At 52.1% G+C, this 20,074-nt stretch overlaps 1 protein-coding gene across 1 annotated transcript in view; it reads left to right on the top strand.

Moving 5' to 3' along the window:
* Positions 1 to 12,262, top strand: part of ACAD10 (acyl-CoA dehydrogenase family member 10) — a 40,415-nt gene extending 28,153 nt beyond the window's left edge. The window contains exons 12-20 of the mRNA XM_036277321.1: positions 3,030 to 3,430; positions 4,908 to 5,048; positions 5,525 to 5,662; positions 5,771 to 5,858; positions 6,980 to 7,138; positions 7,719 to 7,891; positions 10,098 to 10,241; positions 11,179 to 11,256; positions 11,795 to 12,262. Coding sequence (XP_036133214.1) covers positions 3,030 to 3,430; positions 4,908 to 5,048; positions 5,525 to 5,662; positions 5,771 to 5,858; positions 6,980 to 7,138; positions 7,719 to 7,891; positions 10,098 to 10,241; positions 11,179 to 11,256; positions 11,795 to 11,935 — 1,463 coding nt within the window. The 3' untranslated portion in view covers positions 11,936 to 12,262. The remainder of the gene's footprint in view (positions 1 to 3,029; positions 3,431 to 4,907; positions 5,049 to 5,524; positions 5,663 to 5,770; positions 5,859 to 6,979; positions 7,139 to 7,718; positions 7,892 to 10,097; positions 10,242 to 11,178; positions 11,257 to 11,794) is intronic.
* Positions 12,263 to 20,074: the final 7,812 nt, after the last annotated feature.

The raw sequence follows: 20,074 nt of genomic DNA, 5'->3' as shown, positions 1-20,074 counted from the left end.
CCAGGGCACTGGGGGTGAGGATGGCAGAGAATGAAACAGCCTGGCCTTGCTTCAATGATTGTTGAAGCTGAGTGATAGATACCTTCCTGCTCATTATGCTCTTCCCTCGACTTCTGTATATCTTTGAAGTTTCCCAAGATGAAAATGGAAATAAGGGTCAAGTAGACAGAAACCCAGCAGTGGGTTTGTGACTACTATAGGGACATCTTAGCTTTTTAAAAAATCCTTTACCTGAGGATATTTTTACATTTATCTTCAGACAGAGTGGGAGGGAGGGGGGGGGGAGAGAGAAATATCGATGTGAGAGAGACACATTGACTGGTTGCCACCCACATGACCCCAACAGGGGCCAAGGACGAACTGCCACTAAGGTACACGCCCTTGGCCAGAATCGAACCCGGGACTCCCTGGTCTGCAGGCCGATGCTCTAACCGCTGAGCCAAACTGGCCTGGTCGGGACGTCTTAGCTTTATGGCCATCCACACCCGAGTTCACTGGCAGCATATTGCCCTCGGCCAAGCTGCCATGTTCTGAGAGAAGCAGCTGTAGGAGAATTGACAGTTAATTCGTTCACCAGTGTCCGAGCCTCTACGAAGCCAGGTGTCGTGCAGGTGGGACTGGCAGTACCCAGTCGTGAGCAAAATAGTGACCAAAGAAAAATCAGGATGTAGGGGATTCTAGTTTCACTCTCCCTGATCTGATAGTAGGGGTCTCGATAAGCAGGGATTCTTGAAAATGATATTTTCCCTTCCTCCAGATAACATTAGCTCTGAGTCACCATTTCCCAAGCTCTGTCCTGGCTTTGCAGTGGCGAGGAGCAGGCCTGTAGACATCTTCTCGGGGCTGCTGCATCCTCGCTGGGTCCTGCTCCAGTGCCTGGGGGTAGCTGCATCTGTTCCGAACGACCGTTCTGGAGTCTCTGCACACACACACCTCACCGCGTTGGCCTCCGTGTGCCTGTCAGGAAGCCATCTGACAGCTTCTGAGATGCTGTGAGCCACTGGTGAGGCTCCATGCTTCCTGGGCTCGGAGGTAAAGGCCCGGCTGTTTGCCACCACACAGAAGGAGAGAGGCGCCGTCTTTGAGGCCCCTGTTCTCTGATCTTTTTTTTTTTTTATCCTCACCCCAGGGACATTTTTGCATTTATCTTCAGATAGAGCGGGAGGGAGGGAGGGATGAAGAGAGAGAGAGACACATCGACATGAAAGGGACACATCGAGTGGTTGCTACCCGCACAACCCAACCAGGGCTGGGGACAGACTGCAACAGAGGTACGCACCCTTAGCAGGAACCAAACCCGGGCCTCTCTGGTCCGCAGGCCGACACTCTAACCGCTGAGCCAAACTGGCCAGGGCCTCTAATCTCGATTGTGCATTCCCTTCCCTCCTAACTGGGAAGTCAGCCAGCCAGAAGAAGGCCCAGAGAGAGTCAGGGAAACAGCCTCTTTAGAACGTGGGCATGCCGAAAAGAATCCAGGAAAGCTGCAGAAAAGCCCACCCGAAGGAGACAGTGTGCACACAACAGCACGGACAGATCTCAGATGCCGTGCACTGAGTGAAAGAAGCCTCGCTGGGAATCCGACAAGCCTGTGCATGTGTGACATTCCGGGAAAGACAGACTGGAGGGCAGAGATCAGAGCCACCAGGGGCTGGAGTAGAGGGTTGGGTACAAGAGACACTGGACGTTTCAGGATGATGGGAGTGCTCTGGGTCTTGATCATGGCGGTGGTTACCTGACCACGCTCGCGGAATTGTACACTTCATAAACAGGGTGTATGTATGCTATGCCTTAATTTGAAGAAATTTAAATCCTTTTTTAAAAAGTCTTGATGAGCATATTGAAGAAAGCAACAGAGTCTGGCCAGTGTGGCTTAGTGGATTGAGTGTTGTCCCATGTTCCAAGAGGTCACTGGTTCAATTCCTGGTCAGGGCTCAAGCTCGGGTTGTGAGCTCAATCCCCAGTAGGGGGCATGCAGGAGGCAGCCAATGGAAGTTTCTCTCTCTCCTTCTTTAAAAAATCAATAAAAACATATTTAAAGAAAAAACAAAAAAGAAAGCAAAAGAGACAGCGAGAGCATGACTGGAGTGAGTTCTGCGATGCTGGTGATGGCACTGACCTGACAGAACGGTGCCCGGAAACTGGCCATGAATCACCCACTGTGACACTGTCATCAATTGCACAGCCCGGGCAGCCCAGGGCAGTGCAGGGCTTCGTGTGGCCCGCTGCTGACGGCAGAAGTCATCCGGAGTGTTACTGATTTACTCTCTTTTTTTTTTAATCCTCACCCGAGGACATTTTTCTATTTTTTGTTCAGATAGAGTGGGAGGGAGAGAGAGGAAGAGAGAGAGAGAGAAACATCGATGTGAGAGAGACCCATCACCTGGTTGCCAACCACAAGATCCCAGCCGGAGCTGGGGACAAACTGCAACCGAGGTACATGCCCTTAGTGGGAACCGAACACGGGTCTCTGGACCGCAGGCCAACGCTCCAACTGCTGAGCCAAACCAGCCAGGGTTGATTTACTTTCTCTAGGAAAAGAAGAGATCAGGAGCAGGAAATAGGCCAACAGGGATCGACTGCTGGCTCCCGGCCCACTTACTGAAGCTTGTCCTCTCTAAGACTCAAATCGTTGTCTTAAGGTGGGGATTAAAACAGTCCAGTTGCTCCAGGAATCCACCAGCGGCTCTCAACCTGTGGGTCACGGCCCCTTTGGGGATTGAACGACCCTTTCACAGGGTTCACCTAAGACATAACAGTAGCAAATTTACAGTTATGAAGTAGCAACGAAAATAATTTTATGGCTGGGGGTCGCCACAACATGAGGACCTGTATGAAAGGGCCGTGGCATCAGGAAGGTTGAGAACCCCTGCAGTAAGCTGTGATAAACATGTAAAGCCCTTAAGACCATGTCTTTTACGTGGCAAGTGCTCAGCAGATGGTAGTAGCTGCTATTATAATAACAGTATTCTTGTGTGTTGGGAGCATTATTGAGGGCCATTTGGGAGAAATCACTGTTTTTCTTTGCTTAGGGCAAGCAAGCTCAGCAACCGCCGAACAAAGCAGAAAGCTGAGTGGCTTTCTTTCCGACCTGGCGTGGGAGTTTGCAGTCAAAGAAGGATTCCGGATTTTCAAAGAGACGCCAGACACAAAGCCATTAACCAGGTCCTACCACACGTGGGCTGGTCCACGGTCCCTGCTGAGCACCCCAGGAACAAGGCGTTGTACCCCTCTTCGAGAATTTTCCTCAGCTCATGCCTCAAAAGGAGCTCTGGCTCTCTCCCCAGAGGGCCTTTCCCCGCCCGCCAGGGAGCCGTATCAGCAGCTGAAGCAGTTTATGGAACAAAACGTGTATCCCGCCGAGCCAGAACTGCAGAGTCACCAAGCCTCCTCGGAGAGGTGGACCCCTTCCCCACTGGTCGAAGATCTCAAGGTAAAGTAGCCTTTCGAGAGTCAGAGAGACCTTGTTGAAATGGCACATCTGTTCCCTCCAGAGGCAGTGAAGAGACAAGGTGGCTCTGCGCTTCCCACCACCAGCAGTCCTTACCTGTGTTTATAACCCTGGGGCAGGTGGGCTTATCATGCATATTTTAATTAAGTAAATTTGAAACAGTGTGATATTATTTTTTTAAATATATTTTATTGATTTTTTTGAGAGAGAGAAAGGGGGAGAGAGAGAGAGAGAAACATCGATCGGATGCCTCCTGCACGCCCCCTACTGGGGATGGAGCCCTCAACCCGGGCATGTGCCCTGACTGGGAATTGAACCGGGACCTCTCAGTCCACGGGATGGCGCTCGATCCACTGAGCCACACTGGCCAGGCCAAGCGTGTGACAGTAAATACAGTAGTTAATAGAGTCTCTCTTTGAAGAATCCATAATGTCAAAGCCAAAGGGCCAGATCAGCTGTAAACCGTTTGTGCTCTTGTCACACAGCGGCACCACTTTGGCTGAAGAACGGAAATACCCACTGTTCTTTGTCAGGATTAGTCTTGGCTTGTCTTAGTTTTTAAGTTATTTGAGGTCTCCAGGAGCACGTTTTGCCTATGATACAGCCATCATCTACTTTTCGAAAAATAGCATTATCACTCTTTTCTAGTTACAAACCTGTTACGATATTAACCAGAGCTCAAACACGACAAAGTCTATGACATGGAAGGCGTTCTCTAAAACTCTCTGCCCTCTGAGATCATCACTGTCAACAGTTTGATTGTTAGGCTCCCAGCTTCCTTCTTTTATATGCTAGCATATGTTATCATTGCTGTGTTGTAGCGGAGTCATCCTGCACATTCGAATCTCATGCTTGCTTACTTAACTTAACGATGTATCCCCTTCCCATGCCAGACCTCCGAGGGGGGTCCAGTGTGGGTGCACCGTCATTTGTCTGCCCTCCCGCTGGCTGAGGGACACTGAGTATCTCAGCCAACAGTCCTGGTACAAGCCACAGAAGCTAACTCTGGGTCAGTTAAGGAGCCAAGCTGGTTAGCGAGCTTCTAACATGGACAGGGAAGCTGAAGACAGTAGATGCTGACTCGGGGTTCTCCGTATGCTCCAGAGCAGAGCAGCTGGGCCCCATCCCTCTCAGGCACACAAAAGGATCCTTCTGCCCCCTGTCCGCACGGAGCGTGTTCTCGAAGATTCATCATTTTAACAGTAATGCCAGCAGTGATGGCAGGTGGGCACAGGGGTGTCTGGGAAACAGACGGGAGAGTGAACCGACTGCTGCCGTGCCAGGTCTCCTCTGGCGTGTGCCTCCCCCGACCCCGCCCGACAGTGCAGACTCGCGTCACTGCTTTCAGCACATGCTTCATCTTTGGCTGTCCGTCCTCCTCCCTCCAATCCCTTTCATTATTCTCCAAAGTAGAACGAAAGTGTCCACAGTGCTCCCCTGACTGACTTTCCCATGCCAGGAGAAAGCCAAGGCTGAAGGACTGTGGAACCTGTTCCTCCCGTTGGAGACTGATCCCGAGAGAAAATACGGAGCAGGACTGACCAACGTCGAGTACGTGCACCTGTGTGAGCTCATGGGCACGTCTCTGTATGCTCCCGAGGTACCGTCTCTAAAGTTCTCCGTGTGTAAGGGGATCTTCATCCATCTGTCCATCACCCCCCAGACGATAAAGTTTTCTTTGGCTTGAACTGCAGTCAGGAGCAGTGATACAAACCCAGACTTCGCCCGGTGAGGGAGGACAGCGACTGGCGGCTGGCTGGAGCCGGAGCAGGAAACAGCTCCAGGGGTCTTCCCGGGAAGACGGGAGCCGGGCAAGGCATGAGCCCGGCTGGCTTCTGAGTGTCCAGCCCACTAGCGCCAGTCTCCTTTCAACACAGGAGGTCTATGGCTGGGTTTCATGGGCTCTGAAATACTGCATTCACAATGTTTGGGTCTTTGGGTTTCTCTGGGGAGAGGAAGAATTTCAATGAGGGTGTCAGAGGGCCTATGACTTGGAAGATGCCCTGGTACACCCTTCCTTGGTATTTGAAATTTTCAGTATGGACACGGGAATCACCAGGGTTTTTTTCCTTTCAGATATTTAACTGTTCTGCTCCAGACACAGGGAACATGGAGCTTCTGGTGCGCTATGGCACTGAGGAGCAGAAGGCCCGCTGGCTGGTCCCACTGCTGGAGGGAAGGGCCCACTCCTGTTTTGCTATGAAAGAACCCCAGGTACCCCCACGGGCTCCTTGTCAGGCCGCACCCTCGCCAGGCCCCTGGTCTCTGCCGCCCCAGAACCACGACCTTTGCCCTCCCTAAGCAGAGTGTGCTCTCACTCAGGGCGCCTTGTCCGACGCCACCAACACCGAGTCTTCCATCAGAGAGGATGGCTTCTATGTCATCAATGGCCACAAGTGGTGGATCTCAGGTATTTGGCCTGAAATTCAGTTTTCAATTATTCTTCAGTGGGTCTGTGTTGCTAAGCAAGTCTCTCTCTGCCGTGCTGTTGTCTGGGAAACAGTGGTAGGGGGCAGCTTCTTTTCCATTTGATGCAAAAGAGATTCTGTCTCTGTGCTCATGGCAAACCCCAGAAGAACCAGAGGTTCTGTGTGGGTCACCAGATGACCACATGTGGGAAAGTTCTGGGAATTTCTCTCAGTCCCCCGACTCTCTTCATTTTACCTTGGGAAAGGCAGAGGTCCCTTCCTCAGTGGCCAGCCCCTGCTTCGAGATCAGGTGGCTGCATTGGAAGGGCTGGTGACACCCCGCCATTCATCGCAAGGTGACTCTGCCAGCCCTCCACAGTGCTGCCTGGACCTCACCTCCCTGAGTCCCCACCCCTCCAGGAGGGACACATTATTACCCCAATTTCACAGAGGAGGAAGCTAGATCAGAGAAGTGCCTTAAGGTACCCACTGTCCACCCCCACCCTCGCCCAAGGAAGTCTGCGATCCAGAGTTCAGGATTGGCCTGGTTCCAAAGCCTGGCCCAAAGCTAGTATGTTCACGCCACCTGTGGGACCAGCAGAATGGGCTGCCAGCGACAGAATAGCATTTTCCCCCTTTTGCCTTTATATTCTTAATTCTGCATGGCGCCTTTCAGAAAATTTGCTCTTATACCCTGGCCGGTTTGGCTCAGCGGTTAGAGCGTCGGCCTGCAGTCCAGAGAGACCCGGGTTTGGTTCCCGCTAAGGGACAAACTGGTTGCAGTTTGTCCCCGGCCCTGGTTGGGTTGTGTGGGTGGCAGCCACTCGATGTGTCCCTTTCACGTCACTGTCTCTCTCTTTCTCTCTCTCTCTACCTCTCTCTCCCTCCCTCTCTATCTGAACAAAAAAGAAAATTTGCTCTTATGACGTTGGATTCATTCCTCACTGGGACAAAACCGGTCACTCTGACTCCCAGCCCAGAACTGCACCTGGTCATCTGATCTGTGAAGTCTGAAAGAGCTGTCGGCGTGCTGGCTTCTGCCTTTCCGGGCCAGGCCGCGCCTGTGCAGGTCTGATGGCCTTGACGGCAGGTGGTGAGGTCCGTCTCCCTCCTGTCCCGGCAGGCATCCTGGATCCTCGCTGCCAGCTCTGCGTGTTCATGGGAAAGACGGACCCGCACGCCCCACGCCACCGGCAGCAGTCCATGCTCTTGGTTCCCACGTACACCCCGGGGATCCAAGTCATTCGGCCCCTGACGGTGTATGGGCTGGAGGGCGCACCAGGTCAGCCCCCAAGCCATCCCTGGTCCTGGGCTGGGCCTGGGAAAGGTGAGCAGTGCCTGTGAGGGCCTGAGGACGTTCGGAGGCCACATGCTCCTGCCTTTCATTTCCAGGCGGGAATCTCAGCCGCACGGGCAAGTTTCAGGCAGACATTTATACTGTTATTTTGTCTTCTAAACTTAAAAGATAAGCCAGAATCTGTCATAAACAGGCCACGCAGGACAGAGGCAGGAAGTGCGCTCCAGGCCCGGAGGCCCTCTTCTGCCTGCCAGTGGCACTCAGGGCTCCTCTGTGTCCCCAGTGCCACTGCCCTGTGCGAGTCCCACACTCGCAGGCACTTGCAGCTTGCAGTAGAGTCACTGTGTTTTAGAAGAGGAATGGCAGGCTATTCATTTGACATCGTAAGTCAGTGATTTATTTTCTATCTTTGATAGCTCCTGCCCTACTCCCCAACCATGTCCCAGTTAGAAGGTTGAACAAAAGGCAAGAAAATTGGCAGCAGGTGACTTGAACTGAGGCAAGGGATGAACACATCCAAAATAGGTAGGTGGCTCTCTCAGGAGGAACCGTTTGGGTCTTTCAGGTGGCCATGGTGAAGTCCTGTTTGAGCAGGTGCGCGTGCCCAAAGAGAGCATGGTCCTGGGCCCCGGCCGAGGCTTTGAGATCGCCCAGGGCAGACTGGGTCCCGGCAGGATTCATCGCTGCATGCGGCTGATCGGGCACTCGGAGAGGGCCCTGGCGCTCATGAAGGCCCGTGTGAGTGTGCCCTTGACCCAGAGCCACCTTCAGTCCTAATCATTTTCTGAGAGCCGACTTAGCAGGTGAAACAAGGTGATGTTCTTGCCAAGAAGCTGTGTCCCGGTCTTTGCTTTGCATCTGCTGCTTTGCTGAAGTTTGAAAGTCAGAGTAGCATGGTTCTTGCCCTGTTGAGGTGAATGGAAGAAAAAGCAGGCCTCTGTAGCAGAAGAGGGCAAGGTTCCGAGGTCCAAAGGCTCACAGGCTGCCAAGGGCCATTCCTGCTATGAATCTTTAAAAATCAGATACAGCCCTGGCCGGTTAGAGCGTCGGTCTGCGGTCCAGAGAGACCCGGGTTCGGTTCCCGCTAAGGGCACGTACCTCGGTTGCAGTTTGTCCCCGGCCCTGGTTGGTCGTGCGGGTAGCAGCCACTCGATGTGTCCCTTTCACGTCGATGTTTTTCTCTCTCTCTTCCTCCCTCTCCCTCCCACTCTACCTGAACAAAACATGGAAAAATGTCCTCGGTGAGGATAAGAAAAAGAAAGAAAAATCAGATACAGGAAGAACCCTCGTTGGTGGCTTATGTCCCTGGGTTCCAGCATCAAGCCCTGCACCACCATCCTCTTCTCTGAGCATGTCCAGAAACCTGTTCTTCCGTGACCCTCCTGGAAGATTGGGGCCCACACAAAAGAAAGCTGTTGCTGGGAGCAGTCATTTAAATCAGTGGTATCGATTTCACAAAGATGAAGCCAACCCTTGAGACCAAACAAATGTTGCACAAGAAACCACACGGGGATCAGGCAGTCCAGTCATTTGAATTACTGAGCAAACCTGTTGTGATTTACAACCTTTTGAGTCGAGGCTTACCAACCGCCCCCCCCCCCCCAAATAAAATGCTTTTTCTAAAGGTTCAGAATGGTACTTCAGCCCCACCCTGCACTGGAACTCAGGCCTGCCTCCCTGCAGAGCAGTTTGACGCACGTAAGACGTCTCCGGGGGGCAGAGCACCGACACAACCTCTCCACGCCTCGGACTGGGTCACAAGGGACTAATTAGGAGCCTACAAAAGATTTGATACTATGAGGTTCACCACAGCACCGAACACAACAGCAAACTTCTGGAAACAGCCTGTGAGGCTTATACTTAGAGCCTGGCCAGATAAACTCGGGTACAGGCACGCACTGAAATTCCAAAATGAAGCTGCAGAAATCTGCTGTCTTTCTTAACACACACAGATGTCCACTGTGTACTCACAAATGAAAAGAAACAGGCTACAAAGCAAAGTGTAGAATATGACTCCCAATTTCATATTTAAAAATGTATACAAGCATGGCCAGTTTGGCTCAGCAGTTAGAATGTCAGCCCATGGACCAAAGAGTTACGGGTTCAATTCTGGTCAAGGGCACATACCTCGGTTGTGGTTTATCCCCAGCCCTGGTCGGGGTCATGCTGGAGGCAACTAGTCGATGTGTCTCTCTCACACTGATGTCTCTTTCTCTCCCTCTTCCTCTCCCCCGCACCTTGTCTGAAAATAAATGGGAAAATGTCCTTGGGTGAGGATTTTAAAAAATGCATACAAAAAGTCTAGAAGGATGGCCACTAAATAGCATCTGTAAAACTAGATGGGGTAACAGGTGTTTCTATTTTTGTCTGAAAATTTATACTTGTTCTGTTTTTCAATATACATTGTTTTTAGTTAAAACAAAACTAAAACTAAACTGAAAAAAGAAAACAAATCCCTTACAAGCTTTTCTGATTGCTGGTGACCTTCAAAGATTCTAGAATGTCCTTTGCAATAACAGTGCTCACAATGGGGCTCTGATACCCAGACATAAAGCTGGGCCTCGGTCAGCAGAGGGCGCCCTCCCCCCATCTGTGTGAGGTGCCCACAGTTACTGCCTAACTCCCAGAGTAGCTCTGGGCCAATGCTGGCTCAGATCCAGAACTCCCTGCCAGGCCGCCCAGAAGGGGCTGGGTCACTGGGGTGGAGGGACTCCTGGAAGCAGTCTGCTGCCTCCGTCAGCTCGCTCTGCAGTGCACACGGATCTGTCTGCATCCAGCTCTGCTCTCTGAAGCTGGCTGTGACGAGAGAGCTGGCATCCTGCGTCCACTCCCTGCCCTCTCCTGTGCACGCCGCCCCCCTCTGCAGGGCACCAGCGCCATGCCTCAAGCTATCTCCTCTGCAGGGCACCAGCGCCATGCCTCAAGCTATCTCCTGTGCCCACAGGTGAAGTCCCGTGTGGCCTTTGGAAAGCCCCTGGTGGAGCAGGGCACGATCCTGGCAGACATCGCCCAGTCGCGTGTGGAGATCGAGCAGGCCCGGCTGCTGGTGCTGAAAGCTGCCCACCTCATGGACATGGCAGGAAATAAGGTAGGAGGCCAAGGGGCCTCACAGAGGATTGGTCCTGGGGGAATCTACTCAGAATCTGCAGACCCTGGAGAAAGCTTGGCTTCTTGACATTAATAACTTCGCTTCAGTTCTGCTTGGAACTATTTGGGCAGCTTTTCAAAGATGGAAGAGGCACGCTGAAATAGGACTGAACTTTCCGTTCACTGAGCCGGTGAGCTTCTGGGTCCAAGAGAGTGGGCCCGAGAGGGTCACAGCCCCCTGGCCTCAGCTCTGCCCCAGCCTGGACTACAAGGCCCTGTTGGTGCAGGCGTCAGGCAGACTTAGAATTCACCACAGGAGCAGCTTTACTCTCAAGGGCGACATTCCTTCAAATGGCTCTTCTGAGTGCCTTTAATGGCACGATGCCTACGTCGACCCCTGCGTTGTCCAGCTTTCCGTGGGACAGCCTGTGCCCTTAAGCCAAGAGGCCTCAGTGATGGGGGGGCCACCCAGGCTCTGATTCCTGCTCCTTGGCACTCTAGTGCTAGATATGGTGGGGGCTCCCAGGGGCCTGGCTCCAGCACCCCCAGCTTAGGGAGATTCCTGCAGCTTGACCTCCAGAGTCCTGGCTTGCCAAGGCCCACTGTCGGGTTGGAGACAGAGCTGTGACCATAACTGAAGCACAAGCCGTTCCCCACTCTGCCTTCTGCGTGTGCTGGGAAGACCAGGCACCTGCTCCCACCTCACCACATCCTGCGTCACCCTCACAGTCACCACCACTGTGCCTCCCCCCCCCCCCCCCCCAGGGCTGGGTGCAGGCAACGCACCAGGCAAGGGCTGCCTCGCGGAGCATCTGGCCCCGCTGGACCTCAGGTCTCTGTTCTGAGTCGTAGTTTCTGCTGCTCCCGTGAAACTGATTATCTTCCGAGCATTCTGCCCTGGGGTCTGCCCTTCTAATCTCATCTCGTCTTCCTCGCAGGCTGCAGCTTTAGATATTGCCATGATTAAAATGGTGGCCCCCTCCATGGCGTACCGGGTGATTGATCGCGCTGTTCAGGTGAGCACGGACTGTGGACCGCTGGCTCTTGAACCATTTACAACACACACAGAACTCCCTCACCTTCAGCCACTCAACCTTCTGTGAACTCTGTGCCGCTGCCACACACTCACCGTGCATGTCACTTCCCGCTTTTGCCTGGGGACAGCCCTACAAGGAGGCCACAGTTATCCTCTCGTTTAGCATATGTGGAAATAGAGGCACAGAAAAGTGAAGTGGCTGCCAGGGTTACTTGGCTTGTAGGTAGCTGATCCTGGATTTATGGTCCTCGTTACACCAGAGCCCTGTCTCCTTCCCACCTCTTAACACCTTGCCCTACAGAGAGACTTCCTGGTGGCAGAAGTTACTTCCCAGGGTGGACTGGGGGAGTCTGGTGTCAGTGGGATGGCCCCACCCGAAGTCTTCCAGAACATTCGTTGTCACACAGATTCTGGGGACTCCCTGGGAGGGTGCCCGTTCTGAGCCAGTCTCTGCAGGCAGTCGTTCCCTGGCCCAGACCAGGGCTCCCCCGGGCTCCCCCTCCTGCCCTGTCTGCTAGGCCTACGGAGCAGCAGGGCTGAGCAGCGACTACCCCCTGGCTCAGTTCTTCGCCTGGGCCCGAGCGCTGCGCTTTGCTGACGGCCCTGACGAGGTGCACAGGGCGGCAGTGGCCAAGATGGAGCTGAAGAGCCGCGTTTAGATGCAGGACCGCTGGGGCCAGACGGCCCTGCCTGCCACGACACCCGCAGGTGAAGTGATTGCTTTGAAAGGCCTGGTGCATGTGATTCTTGCACCCTGTCGGCAGCTGTGTCCTGGGACAGTCACTGTGAACACAGCCTTTTTGGGTCCCCACAGAAGGCATTTCTGTGAGAATCCTTGAGCTTGCTGTGAGGCAAGGAGGAGGGGCATTCGCTGAAAGCGGAGTGGGTTTCAGGGCAGAGCCTGGCAGCTGGTCTTCGGCCTCCGTGCCAGGCAGGCAGCCCATGCGCCCTCTCTCTCTGGCTGTGATGAGTGCGGCTGTGGGAATCTGGACCCTGCTGGGCGGTGCCTGCACCCCAATACAGGGCCTTCCCGGCCTGTGGGCCCTCCCCCAGCAGAGGGGCAGCCGTGACGGGCTGCACCTGGACTCAGGCCCCGCTGCTGGGAGAAGGAAACAAGTCGTGGAGCCGCTGCCGTCTGGTTTCCTCTGCTCGAACGTCCACAGCACAGAACAGAGGAAGATGACGCTTGGAAGGGGCTCTGGGGACACGAGAGAATAAGAAAACACACCTCAGAGACTTTGTGACTGTCTATGTATCATACAAAGGAACTGAGAATAAAGGTGCACACTTCAGTCCCTGCCTCAGTGTGTCATTTGTCTCCTCACACTCGTGTCCACACAGGATCCTGCCCAGTGCATTGGCCCACACGCGGGGAGCAGACGCTGTGACCTCTGGTGGGGTGGGTCCCGAATGGCCTCCTCACACTGCTCATGTGGATGCCACCACAGGACTATGGCTTTGTGGCGTGTGAGGGCCCTTGTGACTACCACACGCCTCCGTCCACTCTGCAGCCAGAGCGAGTCGGGAGGGCGATGGAGGCAAGGCGCCCTCACAGTGCAGGAGCAGCGCCGCCCTCTGGGAGGAGAGGGGATGCTGAGTTCTCCCAGAAACGGGCGGAGCCCAGGCAGCATGTGGGAGTAGGCCACCAGCTGTTAGGGCCCTGGCTGTGAATCTTGTGATTCGTGATGGTGTGGCCAGCAGCTGCCCGTTCAGTCAGACCAGATGGGCAGGGACCGTCCTCCTTTGCATTGCAGACTTGACCTTGAGGGAACTGCTTCACCCAGGACAGTGCCCACCTGCTTCGGCCAGAACCACGTGCCTTCAGGGTACTGGAGAGTCTTGGGGGCTTGTGAAAAGGTTCCCCAGATATTCTTGCCCCAGTGTTCCAGGGAGGCAGGCCCTCCAAACACAATGCTTGTTGCTCATGAAGGCTCAAGTTAATTCAAACCCCCAAACTAATTGCTATCACAACACCAGCCACACTGGCAAAAAACGTTTTGCAGAATCACGGTTCTAGCAGCCTGAGCTGTTGCGTCAGGCCTCAGCAGGGAGGAGGGTGTTTTGAGAAAAGAATGCCTTGGCCAGAGACCTGACATATCACATGACCATCAGAAATTCTCTTGTGGCCTCTGAGGTTAACTAGTTAACAAGCTGGTGCAACTGCAGGGATGAAAATAGAAGCTGTGCTGTGGGGTGACTCCCCCCCCCCTCAGATACTTTGTTGCAAATGTGGGGGGGGGCACCGAGCAGGGTGGCTGAGTGCTGCCTGAAGAGGCCAAGTCACAGGGATGCGGCCTCAGCAGCCCTCAGCCGGGTCTCCAGTTTGATCACCCCACTCACTGTCAGCGCACCCCAACTCTGGGCCTGGCCGAGTTCCCGGCCTTGGGGAATGGCAGGGGACAGAAGCAGGCAAAGTTGCCGTCCTCGGGAGGGGGGCTCACATCTCACGTAGGGGATGGCAGTGAGTGCCGGAGCCCCTGGTGGGCAGTGTTATGGGCACTGCTGGGGGGCTGGGGAGCTGGGGGCTCAGGAGGGAGCTCTTTCCAGAAGAGGCATTTGAGACAGACCTGCATGGCAAGAACAGGTAAGGGTGCTCCAGAAGGAGAGGCAAATGCAGATCCCCTGGGGACTTGGGGGGTAGCTGGTATGTCAGGTGAGGAGCAGAAAGAGGAGGAGCTGCCCGGGCGGCCATGCAGGGCCACAGGGACTTGATCAGGAATTGGGTGTTAATTCTAAATGTGACAACGTAGTGAGTTTATGTAATGGTTTGACAGGACTCGATTTGCGTTTTAAAAATACCCTATGCAGCCCTGGCCGGTTTGGCTCAGCGGTTGGAGCATTGGCCTGCGGACCAGAGAGTCCCGGGTTCGGTTCCCACTGAGGGCACGTACCCAAAAATAAATAAATAAATAAATAAATGTCCTGTGCGCTTCCCAGTTCACCAGGGAGAAAGGAACCGAGGGTTAGGGCCCGTCCAGGGTTCCGTGACATTGCGGAGGGCTCCGGCACCGCCTGCAAAGTTACTTTTAAAAAAGGAAAAGAAAAGGAAGGGTGGGGCAGGGCCTCAGGAAGATGTGAATAAAGGATCCAAAGACCCTTTCCGCCTCACAAACAGTTGGCATTATCTGGTTTGCCCAATGTGGTGGGCAGTGTGGGGGTGCCCTGGGCACCGGCCTCTCTGGAGTGGAAGGCCGGGTGTGACCAGGGCCGGGTTGGGCCGTGAGTAAGCTAGGCATGGTGACGACCTTTTACCTGTGGAACACATCTTGACACCACCCCTGCAGGCTGGACCTGCCTGAAGCCTGTCTTGAGGAAGAACATGTGGTCATGGCACACTGATGACGTTTCTCTCTCTCAGAAACATTCTGACCCAAAGCAATCGAACACACACGTTCTTCTGCTGCTTTCTTGGCAAACGTAGGGGGCCAGACTGAGCCCTCCCCAGTGGTCCTGTGAGGGAACCACAGGGTTCCCCTTCAAGATGCCAGCTCTGGTGGGCTCTCATCCTCTCCTGCTCCACCTGCTCCTCATCCCCCCCACATCGAATTGTGGTCTTGACATTCACATGCTGCCTGTGCTCCCGAGTCCTGATTTCGGGTACTGTCAGATAATTCCAGAATAATCCCATAGAGGCAGAAAGAGACAACTCCAAGCAACTCGCCTGGGTCGGGCCCTGCTGGACAGCAGCTGGGAGTCACGGCTGGGAGTTACCCTGAAAGAGCAGGCTGTGTTCTGGCCAGTATCCCCATCCTAGCCCTCTGTGGTTGCCTGGAGACGGCCCCGCCCGCCGCCCCCAGGCCTTCCCAGTTTCCTAGAGAGGACTTGAGGGTGCCAGGGCCTGTCTGTGGTTAGAGCAAAATACTGCACAGGCCCCAGTCCGAAGTGTCGATTGAGAATGTCTGACAACTGGGACTGTATCTGGCCCCTCTGTGGTGCCGTGTGGCCATGGACTTGGTTTCTACCTCTGCCCACTCTCTTGCCCTCTGACGGTGCTTTGGTTTTGTCAGCTCCGTTCCTGGCAGAGTCCACAGACAGTGATATTGGAGAATAAGAGAGAAAGTTGGACCTCGAGAAAAAGAGATTAAAACAAAATCAGAACAAAGACATGTACCAGCAGGAAGACAGAAAGAATGGTGGAGGAGAGAGGAGCCGCAGGCTGTCGGGGAGAAATCCAAGGTGAGCTTAAACCGTACTTAACGCTTTGGACAGATGGAGCCACACAAGCCACAATTACATTAGGCTTCGGTACATCCGCTGACTGTGGTCTGCAGTGTTTGGCTGTCCCTGAACTAAAGGAGCTGAAGGAGATAAAGGAAGTTTTCCCCAAAAGATGAGAGTTGGGCTGAATCTTCATAGGCAAGATTTCCTTAAGCAGAGAGGGTAGGCTAGGCATGGGGGACGAGGGGCAAGGAAGCTGCTGGTGGGGGATGGTGAGCACCACAGACAAACACACCAGAATAAATGAAACTATGAACCGACATGTGTGCTGTACACCAGCCTAGCGCTGCACACTGTCTCAGCATATACGAATGTTTATGAGCTAGCGCATTTTCCTTCCCCTCCCCATAGCCTAATCTGCTACTCCTGGCTTCCCCTTCTTGGTACACGGGTAGAAACCTCAGCACCATCTTCCACTCCTCCTTCACGTTCATCTCCACGCAGCGACCCATGGATTCTCCCTCCCAGCCTTCTCCACTGCTTCTACTCAGGCCCTCGTCTCCTCTCCTGTCAGCTCTCGGCTTCCAGCCTGTCTCCTCTCTACAGCTGACTTCCTGTGCTGTCCCCAGAGGAATCCCTGAAACACACCGGCGCAAACTCGTTACTTCCAGGCTGAAAACGCTTGGTTGAGAAAAATGAAGAGATTGACTTATAAGATGGCTGCAGTAATCAAAACAGCATCATATAGCATGTGAACAGGCAGATTTATGAAACAGAATATAGTTCAGAAATACTCAACTACTTAAGGACATTTAGTATACAAAAAATGGCTTTTCAGCCCTGGCCGGTTTGGCTCAGCAGTTGGAGCATCAGCCTGCGGACCAGACAGTCCCGGGTTCGGTTTCCGCTGGGGACACATACCAAAAAACAAAAAAAAGACTTTTCATATTGGTGGGGGGGAACTGGATTATTAGAATGAATGATGTTAGGAATTCTGAGTAACATCTAAAAAAGAACTGGAGTCCAGCCGGTGTGGCTCAGTGGTTGAACATCACCCCCACACCAAGAGGTCACCAGTTTGATTCCCGGTCAGGGCACATGCCCAGGTTGTGGGCCTGATCCCCAGTCGGGGGCCTGCAGGAGGTGGCTAGTCGATGTTCTCTCTCATCGATGCTTCTCTCTCTCTCCCTCTCCCTTCCTCTCTCTCTCAAATCAATAAAGAAAGAAAAAATTTTAAATAAAAAATGGGTAGAGAAACTAACCAGACATTTTTCCAGAGAAGACATACAGATGGCCAACAGCTACATGAAAAGAGGCTCACCATCTCTAATCGTCAGGGAGATGCAAATCAAAACCACAAGGAGATACCATTTCACACCTGTGAGAATAACTGTCTCAAAAAGACAAGCAAAAACAAACGTTGGTGAGGATCTGGAGGAAAGAGAACACTTGTGCACTGTTAGTGGGAATGTGAATTGGTGCAGGCACTATGGAAAACAATATGGAGGTTCCTAACAAACAAACAAATATATATAATTATATGATTCAGCAATCCCTCTTCCAGGTATATATCCAAAGAAAATGAAAACAGGATCTCAGAGAGACGTCTGCACTCCCATGTTCACTGCAGCATTATTCACAACAGCCAAGACATGGAAACAACCTAAGTGCCCATTGAGGGATGAGTGGATAAATAAAATTTGATTTATCCATATATGTACAGTGGAGAAGCTGAGAGAGAAATCCTGCCATTTGTGACAACATGGATGGACCTTGAGGGTATTATGCTAAGTGAAACAAGGCAGACAGAGAAAGACAGATACTGTATGATTTATATGTGGAATCTAAAAAAGCCAGTCATAGAAACAGATAGTAGAATGGTGGTTACCAGGGGCCGGGGTGCAGGGTAAATGAATAGATGTTGGTCAAAGGATATAAACTTACAGTTATAAGATGAATAATTCTGGAGATCTAACATACAACATGGCAACTATAGTTAACAATTCTATATTATATACCTGAAAGTTGCGAAGAGAGAATATCTTAAATGTTCTCACTATAAAAAATAAATGGTAATTATATGATATGATAAAGGTATTAGTTAATGCTAAGACGGTAAACATTTTGCATTATACAAAGTGTATCAAATCAACATGTCCTAGATTTTAAACATACAGAGTGTTACATGTTAACTGTATCTCAATAAAGTTGAAAAAGTACTAGAAAAAATATAGGAGAAAATATTAAAATAATCTCAAAATGGTAAAGGCTTTCTAGACATGACAACAGCCAGAGGCATGAAAGAAAGCACTGGCAAAAAAAAAAAAAAAAGCCCACCAAAACCAACAACAACAACAACAAACCTCTGGAAAACAAAAACAAACAAACGGCATAAACTAAGTAAAAAAGATAAATGAGGATTATCTTTTTGGAAAGTATTTGCATCATATATAACAGACCAAATGTTAATTGCCTTGATATATATCACCTACAGATCAATTTTATCTTATTAAAACATTTTTTTTCCTTTATTGATTTTAGAGAGAGAGAAAGGGAGAGGGAGAGATAGAAACATCGATGAGAGAGAACATCTACTGGCCGCCTCCTGCATGCCCCCCACTGGGGATCGGGCCCACCACCTGGGCATGTGCCCTCGCTGGGAATCAAACCAGCGACCTCTTGGTGCATGGGTCGACGCTCAACCACTGAGCCACACTCGCTGGGCCCTACAGATCAATTTTAAAAAAACCAACAACCAGTCCTATAAAACAATGAGCAAGGGACACGAATAGTTAGCTTGGAGCGGAGAAAGAACACATGGCTTCCCATGGGCAAAGACGCTCAAGTTCACACCTAAGAAGAGAAATGCAAATTAACGTGATAGAGAAATGCTACTTTTCACCTCTCTGATGAGCAAAGCTTAAAAAAAATCTGATAAATTTTATTGGTGAAAGTGAGGAAATTCAGACATGACAGAGGGGATGGAACGTAAATTAATCGAACCTCTATGAAGGGTAATATAATAATATCTATATTTACATTGTAAATATCCTTTGACTTAGCAGTTCCTTTTCTATGAGTTTCACAAGTATGTGAAGGATATAGATTTCAGCATTGTTTATATTGGCAAACGATGGGAAACAACCTAAATGTCCATCCATGGGCAATTCGTTAAATAAAAATGGTACATGTGCCATGGCTGGTTTGGCTTAGCAGTTAGAGCGTCAGCCCGTGGACCAAAGAATCGTGGGTTCGATTCCTGTCAAGGGCACATACCTCGGTTGTGGTTTGTCCTTGGCCCTGGTCTGGGATGTGCCAGTCCATGTGTCTCTCTCACACATTGATGTTTTTTTCTCTCTCTCTCTCCCTCCCACTCTATCTGAAAATATTTGAAAAAGTATCCTTGTGTGAGGATTAAAAATAAATAAATACATAAATACATAAATAAATACATAAATAAATAAATAAATAAATAAGAAAAACTTAAAAAAAATGATACATGTATCCCATGGAATTCTATGTAGCTGTTCAAGAAAATGGGACACTCCTTTGTGCTGTTACAGAACCATCTCCCCCACACATTACTAAGTGAAAAAAGCAAGAGTTGTCTTGGGAAAGGGGAAGTAAGGTCTAGGGGATCTTCAGAGAAGAGAGGAAGACTGTTGGTTTCTTTCACAGTGTGGACACTTTTGCCTGGTACTTCGTAGCTGGGTCTTGGTCAGCCTCTTTGGCTTCAGGTCCAGGGGTTCCAGCCTCAAACAGCAACCCAGAGCTTGCTGCCTAGATGTGGCCCTTCCTCCGCTGTCAAAACTACTTATGTTTGCACGGCTCTGCTCAGACTTCTTCACCCCGTCCTTGGACTTGTTCTGATAGTTATCTGGTTGGAATGCACACATCTGACCAGTACAAATGCCCCTCCCTATCCAACAAGTCCCGTTCCTCCCAGCGTCCTCCCTCAGTGCCCAGCCCCGCGAGGTCCCTGGGATAAAACAGCTTGCAAGTTCTACCCCTGCCCTTCTGTAGTCCATCCTCCACAGAGTGAGAACCCAGTAACTTCGGGATGCAAATCAAGCAGGTCATCCTTCTGTTCCAAACTCCTCACCACGGCCTCTAAGGCCCTACCTGCCCTGGCCTGCGCCTCTCGCCTCACCTCAGCTCCCAGCACTCGCCCCTGGTTCACCGGGCCCCTTCTTCTCAGTTCTCTAACGCTGCCGTGGGCCATCCCAAGGCTCTTGCACCTACTGCCCCTGCCCCCTGGGATGCTCTTAGATCTTTAAGACTCAGGTCTCACAGGCCACTTCCTGACCATGAGATCTGAGAATCAATGCCCTCTGCCCCAACCACGTCTTCACCCTATTCGTTTTCTTCACATCCCTTGTCACCCTCTGAAACCACCTCGCTCTGGTTCAGCACAGGTCTCTCCCCCTGGGGTGCAAGCCCCGGAAGCCAGGGCCGGCGGCGCCGCGGCTCAGGCCTGTGCGCACCAGGGTCAGCCAACGCGCGCTGAAGTCGGGTCGTCCTGCACACGCAAGGTGCCACGCGGGGGCAGGGCGGCGCAGGGGGCGCGTCCGGCGGGCCTCAGCCCCCTCCCCACCACTCCCCTCCGCCTGCGCGCGCACTGGCGGCCCGGGCAGCTCCGC

This window comes from Molossus molossus, unplaced genomic scaffold (assembly GCF_014108415.1).
Source record: "Molossus molossus isolate mMolMol1 unplaced genomic scaffold, mMolMol1.p scaffold_m16_p_22, whole genome shotgun sequence".
NCBI lineage: Eukaryota > Metazoa > Chordata > Mammalia > Chiroptera > Molossidae > Molossus > Molossus molossus.
This window is presented reverse-complemented; position numbering and strand designations above follow the sequence as displayed.